At 39.3% G+C, this 27,917-nt stretch overlaps 1 protein-coding gene and 1 long non-coding RNA gene across 4 annotated transcripts in view; one reads left to right on the plus strand and one right to left on the minus strand.

The window, feature by feature from the left end:
• Positions 1-5,998, minus strand: part of LOC139791576 (cadherin-related family member 3-like) — a 28,574-nt gene extending 22,576 nt beyond the window's left edge. The window contains exons 1-2 of the mRNA XM_071733963.1: positions 5,878-5,998; positions 2,208-2,398 (exon numbers count right to left, since the gene is read on the minus strand). Of these exons, the coding sequence (XP_071590064.1) occupies positions 2,208-2,398; positions 5,878-5,944 (258 nt within the window). The 5' untranslated portion in view covers positions 5,945-5,998. The remainder of the gene's footprint in view (positions 1-2,207; positions 2,399-5,877) is intronic.
• Positions 5,999-12,570: 6,572 nt separating this feature from the next.
• Positions 12,571-27,614, plus strand: LOC139791577 (uncharacterized). 3 transcript variants are annotated; one of them, XR_011723967.1, is made up of 6 exons: positions 12,571-12,837; positions 15,582-15,692; positions 22,200-22,681; positions 23,497-23,560; positions 26,955-27,081; positions 27,155-27,614. It is a non-coding gene; the product is annotated as an uncharacterized lncRNA (long non-coding RNA). The 3 variants fall into 3 exon arrangements; XR_011723965.1 differs by having other exon boundaries at positions 27,177-27,614; XR_011723966.1 differs by lacking the exons at positions 12,571-12,837; positions 15,582-15,692 and adding an exon at positions 17,409-17,548 and having other exon boundaries at positions 27,177-27,614.
• Positions 27,615-27,917: the final 303 nt, after the last annotated feature.

The following is a 27,917-nucleotide window of genomic DNA, read 5'->3' on the forward strand; positions in this document are numbered from 1 at the left end:
GAGAATTTCACTACTCCCTGCTCCCCTCTTTGCTCCCAGGATGCAGAAGAAGCATCACTAACAGCATCAAGGTAGGTCCAGGCAGCAATATATTTTCATGCATTCAGCACATCTTCTGCCCATGGGATTCTTCAAACAAGAGTGAGGCAAGGAGAAATTGGCAGGGCTCAGATCTCAGAAACTGTGACTTTCTTGGAAATCTCAAAGCATATCAAGAAATACGATATTGTCTTGGCTTGCTGCAATGGAGAGTAAAGTGTTCTTCATAAATACAGAAGAGCCTGTGCTAACAGGTACTGAGCTAATCTGCAAACCACATAATTCATACATGAGAGACTTACTTTGTCTACATCTTAGCAAAGATTTAATGTCATTAGGTATCCCTGAGGCATCCATTTTGGATAATATTCTTTTGCAAAATGTTGTACCAACCTGCTATGACATAGAATAAATAATTAAAGGCAGCAATGTTCATGTAATAACCAAACTAAGGGCACTCGTGTGTATTTATTTTTGCCTTAGAGTTGTTGTTATCACTCAGCTGCTACTTTGCAGAATTTGTATGTAGCTTTCTTTATAATTTTCTCATTACAGATATTCACTGGTCCAATCTCTTTGTTTCAGTCCTCACAGTCCATTCTGGCAATGGGGCTGTGATATGAAATGGATATAAACTGGCACTTCAGAAGAAGCAGTCTCCAGCCTCTATCTTTCTTGGTCATTCATTTTTATCCTTGTGACACTCTCTGTACCATGCTAGAACAAGAATTTCTGTCACCCTTGCCATGAAAAAAAAAAAAAAGAGGAGACTTTTTATTTATTGGCAAGGCTATTTTTCCAATGAATTAATTTGTCCATCCCACTTGACAAGCAGCAACATAAAATGCTTGTGCTGTACAGCGTAGACATGGCAAGGGACTGGAACAAGCATTTAGAAAAAAAGGGCTATGTTGTACAGCAGAAGGTATAGCTTCAATTCAAAATGCCAAAATACAGCCTAGGAAAGGAGTTCCACATTATGAATTCTCTGTCAGCAAAGCCTGGTAAAGGGACATATCCATTTCCCTATGCCAGTTATATCCCCTCAGCTGAGCCAGTTCCAGTGTTTGTGCAACCTTATCCTATGCTTCTCTGGTGAAAGAGGGCTTTTTTGAGAGGTTTCTTGGCCATTTCACTAATCTGGCTGGGCAGCAGCTAAAAAACCAGCAGAGTTGTCACAAGTGAGATTTGTACTCTGCAGGGAGCTGCAAGCATGAGAACAGCACCAGCTCCCCCGGGAAGGTTGAAGCCATGAGCCTCAATTGCCTGGGGTCACAGTCTTCCTTACTCCCTTACACCAGAAATATCAGCAAAAAGAACAAGAACAGAGACCTTTATCAGTTCTGTGAAAACCTTAACTTCATCGGAAACATCCAGAAAAATGTATTCAAATTAACTTTGAAAGTCTCTATTCAGTGGATCTCCCTATCTTTAAAGCCATGCTTCAGTGTCACTGTTCAGGTCAGACATATAAATGAGTTACAATGGGATGACAAGTTAGCATGGATCTGATCACTCACTGCCAGTGACAAATGTGAGCTAATACTCTCTAATTTGTCCAGCAATGAAAATTACCCTGGAGTAAAAGAAATTGCTTTGCATTTGCCATAGGAAAAGAGCACAAAATAGATAGAAGTAGATCACAGATGTGTGGCAGTGTGATAACTTCTTACCTGAAGACAACTTCCTCATGTGTCACAGCACTAGTTCAGAATTAAACATGACTTCAATCAGACTCAGATTACTTTCATTTGTAATAGAGTCAAATTCATTGTAATTCTAGGTGAGAGTGGTCAAGCAGAAGCTGCATGTGGTTTAACTAAGTCACATTAAATTCACAGTGTCTTCATATAAATTAAGTTGAAAAGCTGTGGATAAATCTTCAAAACAGAAGCATGTCTTGTATGTCCTTCTTCAACTCTACTTTTCCAAAAATCACATTTTTTCTATGACAGAGTAAATGCAATTACTCTGAGAGATAGTTTTTTTTCCTAGATGCCATTAAAAATTATAAACACTGTTGCTACTCATTTGTCATACCTATTACAGCATGGCTAACTACTACTGCAATCTGCATTTGCAACTCTTTTCTGATTAGAAGATGAGTCACTGTGCACTGTCAGTACTCAGTAATCCAGGAAACATCAGCAGCTAAACATAAAACTCACCCCGTATTCGAAACCTCCTTTTGATTCAATTCCAAAAGCTTTTGTAAATGGATTTGAATTCACTATGGTAGGAAGCATTGCAACACCTCGAGAAGCATTTACAGTAAAGGTATAAATGGAAACACCAGCTGCTGCATTTTCTTCAACAGTGCTTGTTGCAGGTAAGCCCTGTAGCAACTGGGTTCTTCTTCCTGCAAGATGAAAATGAATATAAAATTACTTCTGGGAGTCCTAGGCTGGCAGAAGCACACAGCTTGTTATTCCATTAATGGAATAACAAAATGGCCTGATTCTGGTTTTGCTTGTGAATGGTGGTATTGCATTCTAGTAAATCCAGGGCTAATGGCAAAAGAATCAATCTCTTCTCTAATTCAGTATTATACTACTATACTATACTATACTATACTATACTATACTATACTATACTATACACCTAGAGTGCCTTGTGTTAAAGCATTATTGTTGCTGTATCATTTGTTTTCATGTATGTGTTTATATAGAAGCAAAGAAACTAACCATATTTCTATTTTTTCACTTCACCTTCTCTGGTAATTGCTGCCTTTGTGCACTAATCCCATCAGGAAGCACCTTGAATCACACAGGGTTGGGTGTTAAAGAAATAATCTTTTTTGTGAATTATGCCATCTGCAGCACTCAATTCCTCCATATTCCCTCTTCTTATTCTTTCTAGCCCAGCTAAGTGCATGCCTGCAGGAGTGTGAATTCACAGCAGCTTTGGGATGTTGTGCTGTTGTCTTCTGCTTTGAGCATGGCAGAACAACCTCCATTCCTTGAAGGAGACGTGGGCCCAAAACATCGGCCTATGGTTCAAAGCTGCCTGGAAGGAGCAGAGAGCACTGTGGCACCAAACAGCTCTGTGTGAACTCCTTCTTTCTCATTCAGACTTCTGGAATCCTCAAAACAAAACCTGTGTTTTCACTGCTGTTTAGCTTATGGGGTTTGTATTTTAACAAAGCCCCACAGTGCTTTATTTCATGAAAGCTGTCTAGAAAATGTTAAGTCAGGACATCCCTAAGATGGCAATGTAGCTCAACATGAGACTTTGGCCAGGTTGAATGTTGCTCTGGGGGGCTTCACTGGATTGTCCAAAACACTTGCCAAGAAATCTGGCTGTGTTCAGTCAAACTTCAGATGCACTATGTGCCAAGATGGAGGCAAATACTGCCACTTAAGGGCCTGGCCAAGCTGTCCATACACCAGCAATACTGTAGCAAAAGCTCCATGAAATCTTTGCTCTTTCTAGACAGTAGCAAGGTAAAATGCTGCTATGGGAACTAGGCTGAGGCCCTTAGGGCTGCAACGTATTTCCCCTTAGATGCTCAGTCTCAGTCTGGAGCTTGGGAATGTAATGCCAAGGGAAAAATATCTACTGCTAAGCAACTGCTTGTCTACTGCTAATGTGATGCAGGACAGGACCATCTCCCTTTGTCCCTTCTCATGTGGCCAGTGAAGGATGGTCTACAGCAGCTAGCAAAGAGAAACTCTAATTGCCATTCCTCCAGCAGCAGCAGGCTTTTTAATCTGGAGGGGGAGAGTTCAGCTCTGATACTTTCCAATGTAGACACCAGGAGAAGCCTTAGAGACTTTTCCCCAAAACTGTAAAAAAATCATGCTTTATTACACCCCTAGAAAAAATTCCGAAGCATTTTGGAGCATGTTAAACCATGAGACCCACATATGGCCCTTGTGTAATAAACATTGCTTTTACTGGCCCCTCAAGTATCTGTTCCCCATCGGATCAGAGAAGACTTAGGATCCCAGTGCCTTTGCTGCATGAGAAGCAGAACTAACAGCAATAGATGAGTCCACAAGACAAAGCATGGAGTCCCACGGTCTCCCTTCTTCCTGCACCCCATCCCAGGAGGCACTTGTCCTTGCTGTGCTTCCTGGACTACAGTTTAAGGCAGCATGGCTCCACCTTTGGTTCTTCTTGCAGCCTGCAAGACTCACTGAAATGCAGGGAAGAGATGAAGGGAGCATGGGGAGTGTTGTCTGTCTAACCAGCCATCCCAGGCTGTGGTGGGACAGTTTGTCTCTGGGAAGACCTCTTCTCAGTTCTAGGCTGCACTTGTAAGAGGAACAGCTGAGGGACTTCCTGGAGCCACTCCACAGCTGTGTGGAGGTTCCCATGCTCCCACATTCCAATCAATGTTCTCATAGACTCTGGAGAATATCATCAACAATAATCACCCATGCAAATGAGACTGGGGGGATAAATTTCCCTAAGTGGAGCTGAATTTTGAATAAAATCTCCTATGGGCAGTACCTGATTAATCCAGTTACTTCAGCAAATCACAGTTCATTAATGGAAACCATTCATGAAAGTTCATAAGACATTTCAAGAAAACTGCTAGTTTTACATTATCTCTAAAGATTTAATTGGCTGTTTATTTAGGATTTGTCACAGAATCACAGAATGTTGGGGGTTGGAAGGGGCCTTGAAAGATCACTGTGTCCAACTCCCCTGCCAGAGCAGGACCACCCAGTGCAAGTCACACAGGAACAAATCCAGGAGGGTTTTGAATGTCTCCAGAGATGGAGACTTCACAACCTCACTGGGCAGCCTGTTCCAGTGTTCTGTCACCCTCACAGGGAAAAAACTTTTTCTAATGTTTATCACAAGAAATTTTAGTAATGCATCTAAATGCTGCCTTCTTCCAACTGATTTTACAAAATCACTCCTTCCATATCCACAAGTCGTTGCACACCTCCTCACTGCAGAGAACAAACCATGCCCGAAGCAATTTAATACATTTTCAGAGTTACCAACCCTGGACATAGATGAATACTGAGTTCATTACAAAGCAATCATGAGACTGGCTTCCAGAAGTATATGTATATTAAGTCTTCTTTATCTGTGCTTTGTTAGTCTTTAGAGTGTGTTTGAGTCACACCTTCAATCTTTTCTCTCTCCACAACCATGCAGGTTGAAAAGCCACTATTTTTCAAGGAAAGCTGAGTTTCTCATGCAGAGTCTCTCATGCTGAGTCCTGATGACAGTTTTGGGGACATCAGGAAAACCACCAAATACTGACAGGTTCCTGAGGACTGGCAGAATTCTGTCACTTTCTTGAGAAAAAAGTGCCCCTACCTCAGCAGCTATCTTACTACAATCAACATCAAGTGCTCCATGAGCCACACACACTGCGGTATGAAAACCTACTTTAAGTTGCTAATGTACACATATTCTTATTGGCAAATCTCTCATGTTTTCACACTTGGTAAAGACAGTGATATTACTCTACTAATACTCTCCACAAGTCTTTTCCGGTTTGGCCCTGTTTCATTGCTTGTTTTACTTCATCAAAAAGAAATGTTATGAGTATTTGGAAGGACAATACTGGTGTATTAATAATAGATATTGTTTCTTGGAGATCTGACCTCCTTTCCCACTCCAAAAGTGTCACAGTGAACAGTGGCTCTTGCACACAAAGTGCCTCCACCATCAAGTTGTCCTAGCAAGGAGTCATATTCTCTTCATTATACTGCAGTAACCACAGAGCTCAGTCTATTTCATCAGGAAAATAATTGTTACTTGATTTTTTCCATCCATGCCTGATCCCTAAATAGGTATTATAAAGCTCCCAAGAGAAAGTATAACAGCCAACAGTGTTCTAATTTTAGCAACATAATGAAATCATGCTCTTACCAGATACTACTCCCAGCAAAAGGAGGAGGAACATGCTCTCCGTTGTTTTAAAGACCCTGTCCCTCATGTTCACAGGATGCAAACTGAAGGAAAATCATGGTATGTTTTCCCTAGTTTACATCAGCTCCATGTAAATTCTTCCTTTGTCATGTTGTGGAGTAAGAAACAACACAAAGGACCTGTGTCTCTAAGGGAGATTCTAAACACCATCAGCTTGTTTGCTTGTCAGAGAATGGCTCCTTGCTGACACTCAATCAGCAGACCTGGGCCACACTTGAGAAAACAATCATCAGCAGTTGTTTCACTGCAATCAGCTTATTTATTGAAGCATTATCAGAAGAATCTAGTAAGTTCTAAGTTTTGAAATACTGTGGTGCTTTCACGGCTCTGGGAAATGAAATGCTCTCTTCATATACCAGGATCAAATACTCTTTTCTTTCTTAAATATTCTGAAGTTTTCTCATTTCTCTAGGTATCAGAGAATTTCTCAGACCACACACACTGCATACCTGGAGGTACAGTTGCAGCATGTTTTTGAGATGAAGTTACCTTTGCTATAGCTGTCTCAGGAACTGCACAGACTGCTATGCAGAGTACTGTCTTCCTTAGATTAGGCATTTAGCTGTCTAGTCCACAATACACCCTTGCTACTTTTGTCTTTTTTAATCTAAGGGCACTTCTAGCACTTTTACATGGAGCACAGCATAGAAATTACACTAATACAAGAGCTGGATGCAATATGAGTGCATCAGCATCAACTCCTAGAATGCTTTATGTTGGGAGGAAGCTCTGGAGGTCATCTAGTCAAACACCTTGCTCATCACAGGTTTGGGTAGATCAGGTTGCTCAGACACTTGTCTAGTTGATTCTCAAACACCTCCACACAAAATCAACAGCTCTGATAAAATGTAGAATGTAGAGATTCAGGCTTAACACAGCTCTGGAGTGTTGTGAGCTAAGCCAGCACCTCTGGGCAGTTCTGCGTGACACTGTAACTGTCCCAGTGAAAGCTAAGAGCAGTTCAGAAAGCTCTGTCCTGTGCTCCTGTGTTTTGTGATGTATGACCATGTAAATTGAACATGCTGAACATGAACAGCAAGTTTAATGCTGTGGTGGGCATTGCCTATTCTTACTGCATGCAAATCCTAAAGTACTGCACAGATGTGCCCTGGAGGATTCTGCTGATAAAATGAAACTGGAAAAGATGCATCAGTAAAACCTACTGATTGGAACTGAGCCATAAGTACATATCTGATACTGGTTTGAGGAATCATAAGAAACATTCATTTGATGGTTGATCTGCATCTGTTTTAAAGTGCTTCTAGGGCCTTGCCAAGTCCAGATAAAGCTTGGGTTTAAAGTGAATATGGCAATAGCCTCTCATCTGGGAGCACACACCGCATCCGCCTGTAGAACTAAGGAAGCTGATCTTCCATTGCTCCAGGAAATGTGTGCCTAGGCCTTATGCTAGTAAAAATATACATGAAAAACCTCACTCTGAAATGGCCTAGTTATACTGATAAGATACTAATGTAAATGTGTGTATATTGGCAAGAAGTCTAGCCTGTCCCTTTACCTACCAGATCATTGTTCATCCCTTCACATGTATTTCCTGGATCCATAAAGACACTTTTGATCTGACTGGACATCTCAACAAAGATGAGGTCTGTCTGCACAGGAATGAACCACACTTGTACAATAAGCTTGTGATTTTTTACTAATTATCAGAACACTGAAAAACTGCTGCTAGCTTTATCCCCTCCTTTTAGCTGCAATGCATAATCTATCCCATTATTCTGCTGTTTCTTTTAATCTTGAAAGAACTATAGAAATATCTGGGCTAAGTTTTAAAGTAACCAGTCTTTCAGATACATGTTTAAATTTGTTTAATATCCAGCTGTAGAGATGGGAGACTGTTTTCAACCTATAATATGAATAGTCAAGCCTTCCCTAGAACTCATAGGTCAACAATTTTTGTCCTTTATTTTCTTTCTCTCACTTCTTAGCCTGGGTTTTTGGAGGGGTTTGGCTAGGGTTTTTTTCCTATAAGTACAAAATTTCAACTTCTTTGGTTTATTCTTCTTTCAACTGAGAATCTACACAGATCTACTTTCACCAAGAGTTCAGTGTATCTATTAATGTCAGACTTCAACCATCTTGTGCTAAAGACGCTGTAGAGGGATATGGGAGACATGGATGGAGCGGGCACCTGGAATACACATGCTCGAAATGCCAGCCTTTCCCCATTTTCACCTGGAGTGAAATGGGTAACTATTTCAGGTTCTATGTGAATATCCATGGAATAGTTAATTTCTGTTTTCTCTCATGGAGGGCAGCTCACATGGGTGCAACAAGTATGAGCAGAAAGAGCTCTGGCTCCTTCTTCCTCCAGTCACTGCCAGCATCTCTCAACACCTCCCTTAGATCCATCTTTTCTGATACCTCTCTGCTAAGTGGATTTCTGGGGTTCTCTGATTCATTCTGCCATGTTGAATAGGAATAAGGTAGAAAAGCAGCCAGAGTTAAAAGAGCTCTGAATGGATTGAAAATCAAGTTGCTACATCTTTCAAGAAATCAAAGAATCTTCGTTCCAGGGATTGGAATGTGAAAGACTGCGCTAGTCTTAGGTTGGGATGCAGAGAGAAAGCATGGAAGGTGAGGGGTATCAGATGGGACAGACCAGAATTTGATGTGCAAACTTTCAGTTGCCTGTCCTTAGGGAAGTGAGGGATTTTAACAGAGGCCAGCTTGAGAGAAGTAATACCCTTGCATAACAAAATATGCAAGTTGAGGACATTGAACTTTTCTCTATGCATGTAATGCTCAATTGACTTCCAGCCTGTCAACAGGGAAGAAATGTTCTCTCACTTTTCAAATGCACCAGAGGTTCAAGGCATAATTTTCCCATTAATGGCTGTTTCAGTCAGAGCAGTGACTCTCTTCTGCTTAGCCAGCTCACAGGAAAGGATACATTTTGCTCTTACTGTGGTAATTACTCACAAAAAATTGACCACCCTAAAGATAATTTTCACACACCTAATCCAACCTCAGCTCCAGAGTATTTATTATTGTTATTCCATTAATTACATTACCTAGACTGTCTGTAAAGTTTTATTTTTATTTGTTATCCTTTAAACAGTACAGATTTTCCATCCACTGCCTTGGTAACCTTTCCTAAAATATTAAAACAGTACCTTAGCATCTCATACCAAAACATTATGAACGATTTCATTTAATTTCTCAGCTAAAATTTTCCTCTGTACCATTTGTGAGTGACAAGAGTAAACCAAAAGCCACTACTCAAGCTACCTTAATCTCACCTAAACTAATCCCTGCTTAGCAAGGCTGGTAACCTGTGCAATTATGCGGAGAAGTCCAAGACAGGTATCTGGGCCATCTATTTTCTGTCATTGACTTATAAATACATAAACCCACTAGTCAACTCTTTGATAATTAACTTGAGGTATCTTTTAAGAAGAAGTGATTTCATCACATCAAGAGCTTTTTTGGGGGTCCAGGCTTAAGTAAAGAACAGCATAAAATCTGGATGAATACACAGAGAAGTACAAAAACATTGCTCTTTTCAGTGCTGACCACAAGTTCTTCCATTGCCCCAGCAGTTATACAGTCAAAGGATGAAAGAATTTGCCAAAGAAAGAATTCCAGGAGTCTGATTTTTGCCACAAAGAACTTAAGCACTTATTTTAGGAGTTCTGGCAGCATGTAAAACATTAAGGTAGAGGAGATTGTTCTTATCCTTCCTATTCCTTCCACTCCCTCTTGACAAATGTGGACTGATGATTACAAGGACAAAAGTTCAAGAAAGCTCTAGATATACATGAATCCTCCTTAAAAGAGGTCAAGTGACTTCTTCAAGGCCACACAGAAAGTCTACAAAAAACCAAAGTTCTTGGTCCCACTCACAAGCTCAATGATGATGACTGTAAAACACACTGCTGTAAAAACCACACTCCTGCCAAATGTTTTTCTCTTTAAGTTCTTGTGCTACTTAAAATTTCTACACTTTCTTTCCTGTCAACATAACATGGAAGTCAGTGAAACACAAGCTTAGAAAAAAAGATTATATCTGCAACTACTTTGCTTTTTGTAGTTCAAGATCAAAAACACGTGCTGGTGTAGAACATTCAATACCTCTGAGAAATTATGTTGCTTGTCCTCACCAGTCATGTATGTCTCTTGAATTTTAATTGTGTTATGTGTCTTCTAAAAAAAGTTATAGTGCAAGAACATGGAAAGTGCAGAGAGGCCAATGAAGTTGTCTTTCTCAGTTCAGTGGTTATTGGATCAGAATCTGAATCCATGTAGCAACACTTTGTACCTCATGATAAGGTATTTACTCTGAACTACAAATATTACTCTTATTGTAATGGCTTGGCAACATGAGCTGATTGGTAAATACATAAACAAGGTTTTGAAATAGCAAACCATGCAACAAGAAAGAATGCTCTGGGCAAATATGGGTACAAAAACTCTGAGGTTTCTATGTACACAGCATGATGCACTTAGGGAAGTATTTTAATATATCACCAAGAATTACTTAAACAGGCCTTTGCATCATGAAACATGATAAAACTTACTTATTTTATTAGCAAAATGTATTTGATTATATTTTGCAAAAGCAACCTTGCATTTAAGCACCAATAAAATATTTCCTGTTGGTTTTACGAAAAACATGTATGGAATTAACAGAAAATGGCTGGGTATAAGGTGAAGGCTCAAGTGGCAGAGTTTCACTTGAGGGTAGAGAGTTTTTTACGCTGAAGTTCCTCCATCCTTCGGACAGGATAAGTGAGAATTTCCAACAGTGTGATATTGTTTGCTTTTAGCTTCAAGAACGTTTTGGTCTTCAACTGGGCTCTGCAGCTCTCCAAGGGAGTAGAGGAAGGGGGTGTGATGAGACAAGGGCTTGTAGCCCTGGATGTACTCCAGTTTTGCTTGGGCTGCCAAAGCTGTGGTGGGGACTGACCTGTGCCATGTCCCTGAGGTGCCACAGGACCATTATAGCCATCTTGGTTCACCCCTCTCAGTGGCTGTGTTTCCCCAGAGGGGTCAGAAGTAGTTCTCTATTTTCCTTCTTTATTTTTTTTTTTTACAGATGTAATGCAAAACACTAGTATATTTTTACCTCAGCTGCTTGGTTTATACTTTATTATGCATTTCCCTGACCTTCACCCTATTCTGCCTCATTGCTCCAGAGTTCCAGTGAGCTTCACCTCAAAGGGCACTGAATTGATTCTTTTCCAATGATAGCCTATAGCTGGGAGAGGTTATTCTCCTCCAGGTAGTGGCATGGGAAAGCCAGTGAGGAAAAAACAAATACAGCATCTGCCTCCCAGCATAGACTTCCCCTGGGGAAAATGTGGCTTCTGCCCCCCTCTGCATCTGTACCTGGCACCGGGGAGATATGCAAGGGAGTAAGGAGGGACTTTCAAATCTCTTACCCATTTGTTTTACTGGATAAGCCACTGTCTGGCTGGTGGGCTGAAGTGTTTGAAAGAGGACAACACACTTTTATGTGGGACCTTAAATAACTGTAAGATAACTGCTCAGGGCTCTGTTCTTCTGATGTTCCTATGAGTGTCTCTCCCCATCATATGACTGCCCATAATCTGGTTGATGGTAACCACAGCATTCATGGAGTCTCAGTCCTAATATTACCATGGATCAGGTGGCACACAGAAGCCTAAAAACCTCCTGAGGGTCTGGTGTATTGTTCATGTTTCTGCTTCATTCTCCTGCTTAGCAGTACCCATCACAGTAGTACAACAATTGACTCAGCTATGTGAGGACATGAGGACAGAGACTTGGGCAGATGATTGAAGCTGAGGCTGTGAAGTATGAGCCAGTGAAGAGAAAAGGTGGATGAAAAGTTGGATCCTGGCTGGGAAAGTTGAGGAAAAAATTTGGAAAGAAAAAGATGCTGCATGTGGAGCTGAGGTTCGATCTGAGGACATAGAGATGTGCAATATGGAGGGAGGCAGTGGATGTGGGTTTTGGGATCTTCACTCTAAGAAGCATGTGCAAGAACAGCTATGGCAGCACAGACATAGGTTTGTAAATTGGAAAAAATGTTGTGTGGTAGAGTGAATGGGAAGTAGCAAGCATTGGCTTGAAGAGGAGGCTTGGTTATTCCTATGACAGCAAAGGAAAATAACTTTTCAACAATAATTCCATTTTATACCTCAATATTTTGCCAGGAATGTAAATTGTCTAAAGCCATCCTTGGAACCTTTCTATTTGGGAAGCATTACCATTTCATCTAGATTATTGGAAAATAATTATAATTATTTTGGTCTCACAAAGATCAATAACAGGACTGATTCTGAAAGGAGAAATTTCAGTAGACTGAGGCCTGAAGACAAACAAAACCTTAATCACACAGAGGAGACAGATGCAATCTTCATCACTAGCTATGTTCTTTGCTTCCTGTTAGCTCTGTGACTAGAGCAGCCCTTTAGAAACATCACACAATGACAGGGTCAAATTTATCTGGGTACAAACACAGAATCACTTCTTTACAATTGCTGAGTTCAGATTATGTTTATTTTATCTGAGAGCAAACATGAATGAAAAAAAATGAGCCACTTAGAAGTGACATGAGGCAATATTGTATCTGAGTAATCGCTTGACTGAGTCTGCCACCACATTAATATGCAAAAGGCAGCAGGAAAGCTGCGCAGTACTCCGGATGTAGATACTTCTTGCCTGTGGATTTGAGCATCAATATCATTAACAGCCTGAGACCACAAAAGCTTTTTTAATGAAACAGAAGACCCCGACACAGTAAGCATACTGTCCAACAAACATTTTGACAAAGAGATGTAAGGACAAGTGGGTGAATGCACAGGGAGAGAAAAAAAAACCTCAGCAGTTCAGATTGACCTCAGTCACATAAAACCTGGCTGTCAGGAGCTACATGGGAGATAACACGGAAACAAGGTAAGAATACATCCATTTGCTGTGCATTGCTACCCTGGCCATTGCTGGAGCTGAGGGAATATTGCCATCTAGTGCCACACAGAAATCATAGAATCATAGGATCAGCTGGGTTGGAAAGGACCTCTGAGAGTCCAATCTGTGATCCATTACCACAGTGGTTACCAGACCATGGCACTGAGTGCCACATCAGTCTCTTCTTAAAAACCTCCAGGGACAGAGAATCCACCACCTCCCTGGGCAGCCCATTCTGATGCCTGATCACCCTCTCTGTAAAGAATTTCTTCCTAATACCTGACCTAAACCTCCCTTGGCAGAGCTTAAGTCCATGCCCTCTTGTCTTACTGAGAGCTGCCTGGGGGAAGAGACCAACCCCCCCTGGCTCCAACCTCCTTTCAGGGGGTTGTAGAGAGTGATGAGGTCTCCCCTGAACCTCCTCTTCTCCAAACTAAATCCAGCTGTCTAAACAGAAAAGAGCCATTTAATTAATGTAGGCAATGGTCACAAAGCATACTAAAAACCAGGGACATTATGTGCCAGGTCAGTGTCTTTGCCAAGTTTGTTATTGAAAATGTTACATTTTCTCCTTTTAAAAAAATGACAGTATGTTGTGGGAACTGAGTCACAATGCTTTGGAGGAGAGACTCCACAGTTGTTCAGAGGTTGTGAAAAAAGTGTGAAAATACTCACATTGTGCTTTAGCAAGCAGCAGTCAGAATTATGGGATGGTTTTGAGGATTGCATTTATTTTAGCTACCTTGAGAAAACTAAAGACAGACCTGTATACATTAATGTTATAGAGTCATTCTAGGCTTCTGTTGGAAACAAAGAAGCACTACTAAGGTGCAGCTGGTGTGACCAACTTTAATCATTGCCTCTAGGATGGGAAGCATCATACTTTTTGAAAGGTCTGTTTCTTCACAGTGACAATAAAGGGGATTTGGGATGGCTGGCTCTGACGTTCAGATCCCTCCAGACCTGTGTGCCTATCTCTGTGTGCCATTTTTTAACCAGGTAGGCAGTAATTTTGATGACCTGTTGGAAAAATAAATACCACTTTCAGGCTTCCAAAACCCATGATGTCAGTTGTGTGGTTCTCATCCTGGTGATGGGACACATACTCACTCAAGAGTTCCCACTGACCACAGTGAAAACAGGCTCTGCCCTATGACAATTCTGCATTCGCTGTCGGGCAGGCACACTGGACTACAACATATTTTATATTCACCTCTGTGTGCAACAGCATCATGAATTTCCTTACATTGTCGTGCCAGGAAGAGCCCTTAGGAACAAAGCAGTTCAATTCCCCTCAGCCAAGACCCTGCTGAGCCAGAGATGAGGGTTTCTCTAATCAGTGCATATGTTTGAGATACTTTTAATGAGGCCATCAACTCACTACTCTGTACTACCAAATACATGCCAGATTATAACAATTTTCAGTCATTGCCCATCTGGAGCAGATTCAAACCAGTGGCTGATTTTCAAAAGCAATTTGAAAATAAAAATCAATTAAGCAACCCAATCTTCCAGCTGCAAACAACGTCCAGATTGTCAAGCCAGCAATGTAATGTTTATATATGTTGACTTAAAATTACTTAAATGTCCCACCAGTACCTCTAAGTTAATTGCCAAGTTATTGCTTGTGGTTGTGACTTTCCCACTATTTCTACCCACTTACCATGTAAAGAAAAGAATTAAATTACAGAGGGAATCAGAGTCAATACTGTAAAAGAATAATATTTTTCAGCCTGCGAAGGGTTAGAATATTTGAGACACCTACCACTCCATTTTCTTTTAAATAGCATGAATCCCAATTAAGTAAGAAACTACATAATTCATTTGCTTATATTTTTAATTTCATAGTTTCACACCATGAAATATAATACCTTACAGGGTTTTTTCCCCTTTTTTACACCGATTTTAAACATGATGTAAAAATGCGTATCACAAGTTTCCCCAGATAAGGATTTATTTAAGTACTAAAAACTCTCACAATTATAGTATATACAGTTAATCATGTCAAACTCTGGCAGGATTTTTAGGGGTATTTCCTTGCTTTAAATGGAGTTTCACTTAGCAAAGTCCTCGCATATGGTATTAGAAAAGAAGTAGAATATGTGCAGTCCTGACTGTCCATAAATAATGTTGAATTATGTTGAATCTAAATGTTGAATCTAAAAAGGAACCTGAAAAGCAATGATGTTAGATATATAAACACATTTTAAAGCACCTATAAAAGTGACCTTCTAAAACCCTCAGTCTTATCATCTCAGTTCCCCCTAGCTAAACCTTGCTAACAAATCTAAGCTAACAGCTTCCAGAAATAAATACCAAGAAGCTCACAGCAAATTCTGGAATTCCTCCACGGGGACTCACACCTACCTTTTGGGTGCAACATAAAGTCAACCGATTTCCTCAGGCTTTTGCCTGAGAAGAAGGCTCAGACAGTTTGGGTGTCCTAAGCAGGCAGGAAAGGATTACTAATGTTAGCTCAGTATCTTAATTGCCCTACTGAAGAGGCTGCATACTTGCCTAGAGATGAATCCTCTGACTTCATTGGGATCTGGATCAGCCTTTTAAGTTTGAATGAGCTGGGAAAGTGGCAGAAAGGATGGACGTTTTCCCTGCTGGTACAAACTGGCATGGCTCTACTGACATCTGCACCAGCTGAGCCTTAGTTCAGGATATGCACAGCTTTATGGAGATACAACGTCAAATATACTCACAAATTGCTTTCCTGTGCTAAGGGGCAGCAGTGAAATGACATGCCAAATGTCTTTAAGAATCAAGAAGTGGACTCCTCAAAATATTGAGGCACTCAGTAGTTCAGTTGATGGACAGTCTTAATGCAATGAAAGGTAATGCCCATGCACAGGTAACAATAGCACCTATGTATCTTCTGTTTCAGTTGACACTAATGGCATGCACTGGGTTTTAGCCACTTTGCTCTACTGGTATTTGCAAACCTCTGAAACGGTTTCCTTGAATAAACTATTTTTCTGTACATGAGCATTTTTCTTGACAAAACCTTCATTAGCTGTACAGTCTGTTCCTTGTTGTTTCATATCAGCCTGGGCTGTTCCTGCACAACTGTTGATGTTGCCATATAGGGAACAGGATCCATTAATAGATTCTGTGTAAGAATTGAGCCAAGTGGATGACGTGGCCAGAAATAAATGGCCAGGAAACAGGGAATCTGACCTGTGGAACAGCCTAGAACATGCTTTTCATTTGTATCCAGAGGATGTAGAGTAATGCTGGTCCAGGTTGCAGGATACATCATGAATGGGTTCTACAGACCCTGAAACCTCTACTGTTGTGGTTTTGTGAATACAGAAATTTAGCCTTGTTTCTGTTTAAAATTTTCTTGACAGTTGGACTTGATGATCAACCTTAATTATTCTATGATTCTAAAATAAATTGTGCTAAACATTAAACTATTAGGGCTTTTTCTGTTGAAATTAATTAAATGCTCTTTGAAGTATCAGAGGGGCAGTCACCATGTCCCAGCTAAATGGTTTGTTTGCAGCAAATTACTTTCTATTCTTAAACAAAAATAATTTAATCATGTGTCAGAAACAAATGAGATTTTGACAGATTAGTAGAGTTGCTGCTGCTAAAATAAATTTGTTGCCAGATTTGTTTACAAAACTTCTCTTTCAGGGATGGGTGAACTTCCTGGAATTTGCCAATCTTTTGAATAAATATTGTGGAGGATTTGCAAAATAAGAATTAATTAAACTTTTCCTCTGAGTGTAAACCAGGCATTTTGCTCAGTGTAAAAAAATTGCTTGCAAGAAAAAGGATGTCTTTTTTGAAGTGGTGGAGAAGCAAGGAAATCTGAGCACTTCCTTTCCTTTTCCAAACACAATTCGGGAAATAATGACTATGACTAAAACAGGAATTGTAATTTATATATTGGATTTGATTTATCCCTTTTTACCTTTCTTCATAGTTCTGAACTGAGCTCAGTAAGTTTGACTTCAGCTTTTAAATCCCTCAGAGGTTTGCTTATTTTTCTACAAGTCTTTTTGGTTTGTCTGCTTCTGTGCAATACGTGGCAGACATGTTAATTTCTGCATGAGGGAATTTTTGATACTGACTCTTACATATAACATGTTGTTCAAACAAAGGTGTTAGTTTGGATGGGTGGTATCACCACCTCAGACAAAGAGATAAGCTTAGTGTCATCAGTCAGTAATTCTGCTGAGATATCTGAAAGGACCAGATGCTGAAATGCTCATCTTAGCCTGGATAAGTATTTGCACTCCACCTTTTTCCTCACTGCAAATTGGGTTATTTTTTGTGAGATTTGGGGTGGTGGTGATATTTTTAAGTGACCATTATGAATTTATTCTTCATTGATGAAAAAGCAAACTTTCTGCCCTTTCATATACAAAGTCAAGAAACAATCACTAAAGATCCCATCTATAAGAATGATTTTGCTGTGGCTCCATTGAGGAGGAAGTCCAAAGATGGTAATTTTTCTAATAAGTAGACTAATATCCCCTCATTTAGACAAAGATTTTTTTTTATTTATTTTTTAGGCTTTTGTTAAATGCCACTAACCTCAGAAATTAGTCCTTGACAAAAGCCTTCCACTGTTACTATTTGGAATTTATTGTTTCTGACAAAGCCCATGGCTGATGTCAGCCTGGCAATGGACTGTCTGCCAGTGGCACCATCAACTTGAGGGACAACAACATCACTTCAGGTAAATCAAGCACAAAGGCTGTCAGCAGGTCTTAGGTAATTTACAAAAGAGCTCATGTACTTCACAGAAGACACGGGATTTTAAAAGCATGCAGTGGTCAGGCAAACAGTCTTTCTTTGCTTGTTTAGGTGTCAAATCAGGAGGATGGATTCTTCACTGTTACTTTTCCCTGAAATATTTCCAACTGGGAAAAAAAACCCCAAACTTTCTTAAAGGTTTGATCAGTCGAAGATACCCCATGATGCTTCCTTCTGTCCTAATTAAATTAAACTCCATTTCATCCATCCTTCCAAAGACTTGCTGGGTGCAGTGTTTCCCATGGTCGTATGTATGAAGTTGCAGGTTGGCAGGATGCATCGACTTCTCTGGTTTAAAGACAGCCTTAAGGTTTTGCTTAAAGAGGCTAACACTTCCACTAACAACTAGGAAATCCTGGCAGATAGACGACATAAATATATCTTTCTATATTTGCACAATGTCAAGCACACTATCAGCACTGAATAATAATCACAGAAATTTGGAGTCAGCCAGGGAATGGCTGTGAATGAGACATTCATATTTTAAAACTTGAAACTGCAAAATTATCTTGTTATGATTCTGGGAAAACTGTACTTTTCCTTTTCCCCAGTTGTTTTCCTTTCCTGAATTAAAAGAAATGGTAATGTTGCTGGTGAAGGTACAAAACCAAAGTTTATTTGGTCCTGTAGTACACAGTAACATATCTGAAGTGTCCTGCCCACTCAATACATAAAATCCCTTCAAGAAGCAAAACAAGGAACAGTCCTGGTTTTAAATCCAAAAAGCCAATTTCTAACTGAAAAATAATAATAATGTTAAAAATTGAATATAAATGTATTATATGGGAGAAAGAGGGAGAGCAGCTATCAGTTTCACCAGACAGTTCAGACATGTCTGAACAAAGTTAACTTTTTTATAAATATGATTGAAACTCCATGTTAAAAGGGATTTCTATGAGTCACAAATCAATGAATGAAATTCAAGGGGAATTTATCTGGTAGTTCCATAGAAATAATAATAAGGGGAAATTCCCTTTGGTAAAACAAGTTGTATTGGGTAACTCTTATTTAATTCAGGTTCTTTACAAACATTCAGGGTGGTTCTTTCTTCACAGAGGAATCAATCATGACTCCTTCTCTGTTGAGGTGCAGGGCTTCTATAGCATACTAAGGGTATTTCAAGATATTTTGATGGCTACAGATGAGAAGAAACAGACTCTAGAAGTACTTTAAAATCTGCTTTTATAATTGCTGCCAGGGATACACATACCAAACATTTTTTTCATGTACTGGTCATCTTTACAGAAATATGTAAAGGTCTGAGGAATGCCTTAGTATAGTCAAATTGCGATTAAGTTAGTCCAGAAGCATTTGTCAAAAGATATAATGGCAAGGATTACAAAGGAGAAGAATAGACTGGAAACACAGAATGCCAAAAATCACCATCTGTTGAGATGATGAAGTATCATGCTCAAAGCTGCTAAGGTGTTACTAGAGCTGTTGTACATTACAACATGAAACAGTTAATTGCAGTTCATGGATTTTAAGTAAAAGGACTGGGACTGCTTTTTACCATAGCAACCACAAAAAAGAAATCTCTTAAAGCATGTATGCAATGTGTGCCAACAAAAAAAAGCAAAGAAAATAAATATATTTCTAATTCAGAATTTAAACTTCCAAATAATTATTTGGAGAAATTCCTCTTTCCATATCTACATTCAGAGTGTGCAGTAGAGAATAAGACACTCATTCCAAAATTGCCAAAAGTCTTTCCTGAGGGGCAAAAGGACATATTAGATTCTCTATCTTATCTCACTAACAACTCTTAAGATGACTCCTGCTGCTTAAGTAAACAGAGTAGGGAATTAAACGGATAGAAAAGAAAGAAAAGCTTTTATCATCTCATTGATGTGTGGCCACTTGTACTCCAGGCAGAGTACGGGTATAAATGAATTGGTCAAGATCACCCCTACTTTTGTTTATCCTCTGCCATTCCAACGATTTCTGTTGTGTGCTGAGGTGAGCCTATTGGTGCTCTATTAGCATGAGAAGCAATTTACAGTAGTATTTCTGATTGTTTTATCCAAGGTCAGGTCAAGTTTAGAGAGAAGGACAGGAGAAAAGGAAAGTAAAATGACAGTGATATCATTGTTATTCCCTAAATATTAATACATGACATTTTGACACCAATGGAACTTCTTATCCATGTTCCCTTTGGAAATAAAATTATGATAAGTTCAACCGTCTTTCCAGATGTCATTCAGTTTTGATGGAACAGGGACTTTGATGTACAATTCTTCTGAAGCCTGGATAGATGTAGATGCAGCTGATTAGAGAGGCAGCTTAGCAAACTACCTGAAGCAGTGACCTAACAGGTGAGATAGGCAGGTGAAGTGCAATAGACACACTAAGCACAGGAGACAATAGGAGGGATTTTATCTCACTAGTCATAAACTAACTAAAGGTTTGAATAAGGAAATGTTCTTAAACCATCTATTGTAGCTGCTGATAACAATGATGTGTGTGGTAGCTGCCAACCTGCATAATCATCTGCTATTGTTTTAAAAGCCTATGGGAAATTTTGCAAAATCTAGGACCAATAATCCCATGGCTGACAGAGCATGCTCTTAGACTCTTACACCACAAATGTGTGAGAACTGAACAGAACAGTTGGTTACGTTAAGATTCAGATTGACAAAATGAAGTCATTTTGTCAGCTGATATAAAAATTTCCATAAGGAAAAATATTAAACCCTGAATAAATGCAGCAATTGACCTGCATACAAGCACTTTTAGGACCTAGAGATGTCCTTCAAGTTTTTTCCATCTACAAATCCAGAAGACACATGTTCATGGCTCTGTGCACCTGTAAGTTCTCCGGAAAAGACCATTTGTAACCCTTCTAATATAGACTCATCTCTCCATTTCAACAAATACATATTGTACTGATATTAAATTCTGGTTTTATCGAAGGACTGTTGTTAGGTATTTTTACCACTGTAACTCAGTTTACGTACAGCCTCTAAGTTTGTGTTTGCATATAACAGCATGACACAGGGTTTGTTCCATTAGTTAAGAACAACGTTAGAAACATTTAAAAGAGCTAAACCCTACTTTGACACGAGCATATAATTCAATAAAATGCCACTGCTTATGTTACTAACAGATTTTACTGAGTTGTATCAGTTGTGCTAATTATGATAATGCATGAGTGCACAGAAAAAAAGACTCTACTGTTCTTGTAAGCAGAAAAATAGACACCTCCTACCATAGAAAAATAACAGTCAAAATCATAATAGTATTTTGAAGTCATTAATAGTTGCAATGCCAAAAGAAAAAAAAATGTTAACACTGGAAAAAAACAGGCATTGTATCGTCCAATTATTATTTAGTCCTTTAATGTAAGTATGAATACAAGTAAAAATGAAAGAGTTCAGATTTAGTATATGCAGAAGATGATTGCAATTCCACATAAGGAGAAAAGGAGTTGGTGCTTAGTACCTGGTATTTTTACTATTATAATATGTATGTTGTTGTTGTTGTTATTATTATTACATATTATTGTATATTATTAATTATTATTAAGCTGAATTAAACACTGAATTAATCCATAGATGCTCACCATCTCTTATAGGAAAAGCCTTTTTTAAAAATCTATTAATTAAAAGTTTTTTAAAAAACCCAGCCTGTTCTAGCTATAATCTTGCAGCAAACAAATGGGTATCTGGAGTTAAACTACAAAATAATTAAATTATAAAGCAGTATTGTTCACTTTTTAATTGGTCTTGTAATTTTTGCGGACACCAGAAGTCACATGCAGAGAATCTACAAAACATGACGCAATGCACAAAGATGCATCACTGAAGGTTATTAGCCAGCTAAAATATTTGATGGTCATAGATGTACAAAGATTTTCTTAATCTGAACCTGAAAAGTTGGCTCTTAGACTCCTCATATTGAATCTTTTTAATAATGACTCAGATTTCATTTTGTCTTCTTGACTAGCTATGCTTTTGCACATAACCCCAGAGTATCATTAGTACTGGGTGCTAATTTCTCTGCTTATAGGAAATAGTGCCTTAGGAACATTCATCAAAACACAGTTTTCCAGTGAAGAGACTACCCGAAGGATGGCCTATTTATATCATTAAGACAAGGATTTAATTCAAAAAATTCTTTAGATCTGTAACAATGTAACTAATGCCCATTCTCATCAAGTCTCTGCAGCCGATCATCTTTATAAAATGTCTGTCAAAGAGTTTGATGACTGAAGGCTGGGAGGACCTGTGAGAGGTTTTGAAGGATCATGGTATCAAAATATCTGCAACAACCTCTCACCACTTGTAAGCCAATGCTTAAATATCAAATGTGTCTTTTACTTCAGCTGCCTTTAGTTGTCAGGCACATCACTCACTATGCCCACATTCCTGCTAAGGCCGTTAGGATCCACTTGGACTGAGAACAGAATTTCCAGTGCTTATCAGAAGATACTATCTTTGACACTTCCAGGTTGGGATGGGAATCTTATCAGGACAAATCTCCTTGCAAAGTTTAGAGTGTTGATGCAAGGAGCTACAAGACACTTCCCTGTCGAACAGATGAGACACAACTGACTTCTTGCACTCCACTTCCAGCCTCAGCCAGAAATACAAGATGAACAGGCTCGCTTTCTTCTGCGATTTCAACATGTCTGCTTCCTGTGTGAGCTGGAAATAGGACATACCATAACAACTGTCAAAACACTGCAGAACCTCAAGCAAGGTGTGATTGGAGACAGCTTCTGGAAGCACAGAGGGCATAGGGAACCATGCAAGCAGATGGGGCCTTTTCTGCTGTCCACTGATTTCAGGCCATAACCTCCACCAAAGGCATTGCAGTTTGATCCTCACTCAAATCTCTTGTCTGGGAAGACTCAGACTTTCAGAACTCAAGTGTCTGCCAAACACCAAGAGACAGCCTGCCCAGGCTGAATCTTCATTTTGCTGTTCAAGCAGCCTTTGGGGTGCCTCTCCACAGCCCACTCTCACATGCTGGCTGTCACTGTCATGGATGAGTCCCCATCTCCAGTGGGGACCAGTGAGCTGCTGGAAGAGAGGGACATCCTGTGCACCAGCAGGTGTGGAAAACAGCAGGAAAGGGGAAAAACGGCAGGAAAGGGGGCAGGCAGGGGCTCCAGCCAGCCATGGAGGGACAGGGACTCCAGCCAGGGCAGTGGCAAGGCTGGGGAGGGCGGATGGCTTCCCGGGGAGAAGGCAGAGGAGAGGTGACTGCTGAAAGGAGGGGAGAAGGAAAGGGGTCTTCCCCCAAGCATGGGAGGAAGCCTTGAGAGAGAAGAGGGTAACTCCAAACAGCTTTTTGAGGGGACAGACAGATCAGTGGTGAGAGGTGGGGGCGTGTCTGAGGGCTGGGGGAGACCTGTCTTCCACTGAGGGAGGTGGGTGAGAGGAGAGGCTCCTAACAGCAAAGCAGGGGATGAAAAACAAGCCAGGTCACATTAAAAGACATTGTAGTGTTTGGTGAAGCAGCTGGGCCCATGTGGGAGGGCAGTGAGTCAGAGACTGGGAGTGAAGTGACCCAGTGGGAGATGAAAATCCATCCTGCAATGTTAGGGTAAAAGTGACAGAAAAGAGGGAACAAAATTCAGAAAAGGGAAGTGTTTGGGAGAAAAAGGGATACCAACAGGAGAAATATGGCATTTATGTTGTCAAGAAACAGAAAAAAATTGATTATGATGCAGTGAGGGAGACACAGCGAGTTGCTCTTGTCTGCTGCCAACACATGCAAACATGGCTGGTGAATGGAAAGTTATAGTATACATAATTCAGCTGGGCAAACTTAATTTTTAATGAAACTGTATTTCTATGCCTACCTTGTGAGAGATGTGTGAAGATCCTAAGGGACCCTTGTTTTGTGGTTTTTGTTATTCACAAGGTCACTGTGAGAGAGAAAAGCTTAGGAATGTAGCACACTGTTTGAATGTGGACTTAAAACTAAGGTGAGGAAGCTTTCTCCATCCTCAAGTGTTTTTATAACCAAAATCTAAAGAACTTTGGCATTTCTTTCAAAAAATGCAGGGAACTCCTACAATTTTCTTCTTTTCTGTCCCAACTAGATGGCTAGGAGCCTTCTTCTAGACCCTGGATATGGCCTTCAAAAATATTATTGTTGCTGTTATTTACCAAGAAAATGTTTCAAATAAAACAATACAGACAAATATTTAATAAATAAATACAAGTGATTCACTGCACCAGTGCTAGAGACGTTTAATAATTTTGAAGAGTACAAAACATGCACTGTTTTAAAGCTATTTCCCCATTATCTTTCCTGGGTCAATAAACAGAAAATGAATTTTAGTATTCTTGGAACTGTCATTCATGTTTCCCATCTTCCTCAAAAGCCACAGCAATAAGAATCTACACCTCAGTCTTCTCTAGTGAATGCAATGCTCCAACCTGGTGCAATCTTCAGTTTTTTGCCCTAAGCCCACTGATGAAGTGTTAAATTTGGGACCTTAGAAAGTGTAAGAAAGTTTAAGAAATGAGTTCAAGATCAATGTTCCATACAGGTTATAACCATACTGCTGAGACTGGACATATAGGAATTTGGTGGAGGCTCGGACACAGGGAACATTCTTGAGGAAGAGAAAATATCACAAAGATGGGTGTGAACTGAACTCTCAGAGACTCCTGGCTGAAACAGTTGCAGAAAAAAATTGAAGTCCTTTGCATCTTACAAAAAAATGGAAGTTTGTATGTCCAGTGAAGATGCATGGCTGCACTGTACAAAGTCCTGTGTAGACTGTAAAAATGTTCTATGATAAGCCGATGGTTACCATTACTGGCTTTGGTATCAGAAACACTCCAGCTATGGTAATACAGCACCTAAGGTAAATCATCATCTTGAAAAGCAGGATAAAGTAGCTGCAGTACAGTGCTATGTTAATGCACTTAGACTATAACCAATGCTTGAGCAAAATTATTTACAACAAGCTTTTAAACACTGGAGCTGAAGAATGTGCAATTTATGTTTTTCACTATGCTTGCATAATTCTCTTGACTTTTAAAAGTTTAGCAACTGTTGATTCCCATCTCGAGTTCATGACCTTTTTTTTGGTAGCATTTTTTTGTTAAGCTTTCCAGAATTCACTGTAGCAAATTATCATCTTGTGCATTTTCTGTTCATAGATCTGTACACCTCTCTTTAGATTTCCTGTTTCATTTTATTAATGCTGCCGTAGTGTTTCAATCATTATTTTGGGTGAAGGAAATTGCAACACTTGTTTGAGAAATATGTTTTTGTTGGGATAAAAGAGTATCTAACTTAGAATTTCTGTTTCAGTTCTCCATTTTTCTGACTGTTTCTTTTTAAAGTGCTGGCTTCTTCAGCTAACATGGAAGCAAAAGCTTAATTTAGATTTTTTTTTCTTGTGTTACTTCACGGGACATTAAAATAGATTTCTCTGCTATAAGTGTCTATTTAATACACTTTTCTAGCTCATGTCTTCTACAATGGCACTCACATGGCTTTTGAGACACCTCCTGAAATGACGAAGAGATAGAAATAGCACAGGGACTGAACTTCAGGCCAGAGTGGCTCTAGGCAGACTGGCTCATAGTGGCTTTTACATTTGCCTTGCTATGTGCTGAGTTGTTTTAATGGCCATACTACATGGATGTTTTTCCAGAAACTGAGATTTAGTATTTTTTTTAATATCTGTTTTGTTTAACTTATCTACTCTAATTATCACATAGCAGACTACAATACACTGTGTGTTACAAAAAAAGTTTCAAAATCAGTTTCACCGTAGAAAGGCAGCGCAATCTATCTGGTGGGCTTTGCACCTTCTCAGTACAAACTTCTCTCCTATCTTTTCCCCTGATCTGCATCTGCAATATTGAATAGCAACTTCATTTATCCACTGTTGGAAAAAAGTGGTAATCTATAGGTTAAGATTAGCAAAGGTGTAAAAATCCATTATAAAAATCACTTGTGTACAAGTCAACATAGAAAGTAGCTTTACACTTCTAGAGGACTCAAGTTTCTGTACTGTGACTGAAAGCCAGCTAGTTTGCTGCTGCTTTTCTTATGCAAACTCCATCACACTGAGTATCTTTAAAAAAGTCTTGTGATTCATTTACTGTTCCACTCCCACTGAAGTAGATACCTGGGTTCATAAAACATGCCTGCTATGTAATAATTTCTGCTATCTAAGATAAAAAAACACTATTGTGGTAAAACCATTGCAAAACAGGATCCTGAGAAGTACAAATAAATTTCTTGACAAACTGCTTAAGTCATTATAACTTTGTCATAAGAACATCATACGTTTATAATTGTGTTATGATAATGAAGTGTTCAATGGCAACTTGGATGGAGCAACCTGGTCTAGTGGAAGGTGTCCCCCTTGCAGGGGGTTTGGAATTAGATGATCTTTAAGGTCCCTTCCAACCCTAGCCATTCTATGATTCTATGAGGCCCTATACAGCTGGGTTTTGTAATTTTTGTAGCCAGTTTAAAACCATCTAGTGCACTTATTGGCAGGTATACATAATTTAAAGCAGAGGGTCACAAATGTTTTTGTTGTTGTTGTGACTACAGATGCACCTTCAGCAAACTCATGATATTTTCTCACTGTATGGCAGTGGAGTTGAAAAGGAATCATATTATTTATTTGTATTTGGTGACTACACGTGAAAATCGGTGGTTTAGTTTCTCTCTTAACATTTAGATCCTGAAAATTACATAAATCTTGGCTTGATCTCCATAAAAGCTAATGATTGATACACAGCTATGAATGTCTTCCAAATGTTGTAGCTTTTCCTGTGCTTTTATAAAGCCCAAGTCTTTAACTGTAATTCTAGTAGTAGATATAGGAACATATGATTTTTATCTCCTGGTTATTTAGTGGAAAGCTTGTATTTGGAGATCATCTTATTAATCCAGTGATACATGGATTAAAAAATTAGATTTAAGGTTTCATCTGTATTTTAATGCTTATTAATTAAAGGCTTTAATTTGCTTATATTTTACTTCTTTAATTCTATGTTATGATTGGATGACTGTAGTATTTATAAGCTACAACAATGATCAAGGCTGCAAGACATTAAATTCTGAAAAAACACAAAGTAAAAGGAAGCCCCTGCTTGGCAGCTGAAATAAAACAAGATCCACAGGGACTGGGGAAGCAAAGAAATACCCTTCCTGACTGATTTAATTATTTTTCTACGGCAGAGTGACTTCTTCAAGGTCACAGAATTATTAAAGTTCTGTATTGGTGAGCAGGTGGAAAAGAAAGAGGACGTTTAATCTGCACTTCCATGCACAGGCTTTTTACCCATTTCCTATGGAAATGTTTATGCCATTCCATCCCTTTTTTCTTCTCTACCCAGGAGTTCTGGATCCATTTGCTTAATACAAACAAATTTGGAAGAGTCTTAAATAGAACTGTCCTACAAATTTTGTGAAAGCGGATGCCAGGAAAAAGGAAGAAGAAACCATCTGAATGCTCTTGCTATGGTAAAGATGCATCCTGAGTTCATATTCACAAGTGAAAGAAGTGTACTTCCAACCACTTTCTATGTCAGCTCAGCTGTATTCCTGTTTCTCTGTAGGGGTCTAGAGCGTTATGCACTGTTGTCCATGCTACAAAGACCACTTTGATTTGGCTCAAATTTGGTATGAACTAAGTAGTGTTCCTAGAGAGAACACTACTAGAGAGAAGCCCTAGTGCAAAACAGAGGCTACTTTTCTGCAGCTTCAGGACTTGCACCCTACAAGCCAATGGAGACAAACTGATCTACAGTTTGCTCAAGGATGAGGTTCACTCCTTGATGCAGTCAAAATCAAAACAGAACTTGCACTTTTCAAACAAAGGAAAGCCAGGCATATCTGTCCTGGTGATTGTGGAACCTTTTGTTTAATGATGTTCTTGAATACATACAGTAGGGAGAAGGGAGAATTCCTCTGGGTGGGCCTTGGGAACCTTTCTCTCAAACTGTAAGTCACTGAATTGTTTCTTTTCAGGAAGGAATGGTTACATCTTGCATCTTTGATTTTATACTGATTTTTCTTTATATGGTCTGTTTCTGTCAAAGCCTAGATTGTAGTTCAGCCTTGTGTCATGGTAAGCAGCATGTAGATTAATGCCATGTGTTAAAAGTTGGAAAGTTTCTTCACTGTTTTTGCTTGGTTTGTGGCAGTTTGTATTAAATAGTTTTCCCCTTCCTTTTTTTTTCTCAGTTGTGTGGTTAGGAATTGCTTGTGTATCCTGTGGCAGTGTTTAATATTAGTAAGATGCTTGGCCATATGTACTTCCCTGAAAACTTATGTTGGTTTTCATTCATGAGAACTTC

This window comes from Heliangelus exortis, chromosome 1 (genome assembly GCF_036169615.1).
Source record: "Heliangelus exortis chromosome 1, bHelExo1.hap1, whole genome shotgun sequence".
Lineage (NCBI taxonomy): Eukaryota > Metazoa > Chordata > Aves > Apodiformes > Trochilidae > Heliangelus > Heliangelus exortis.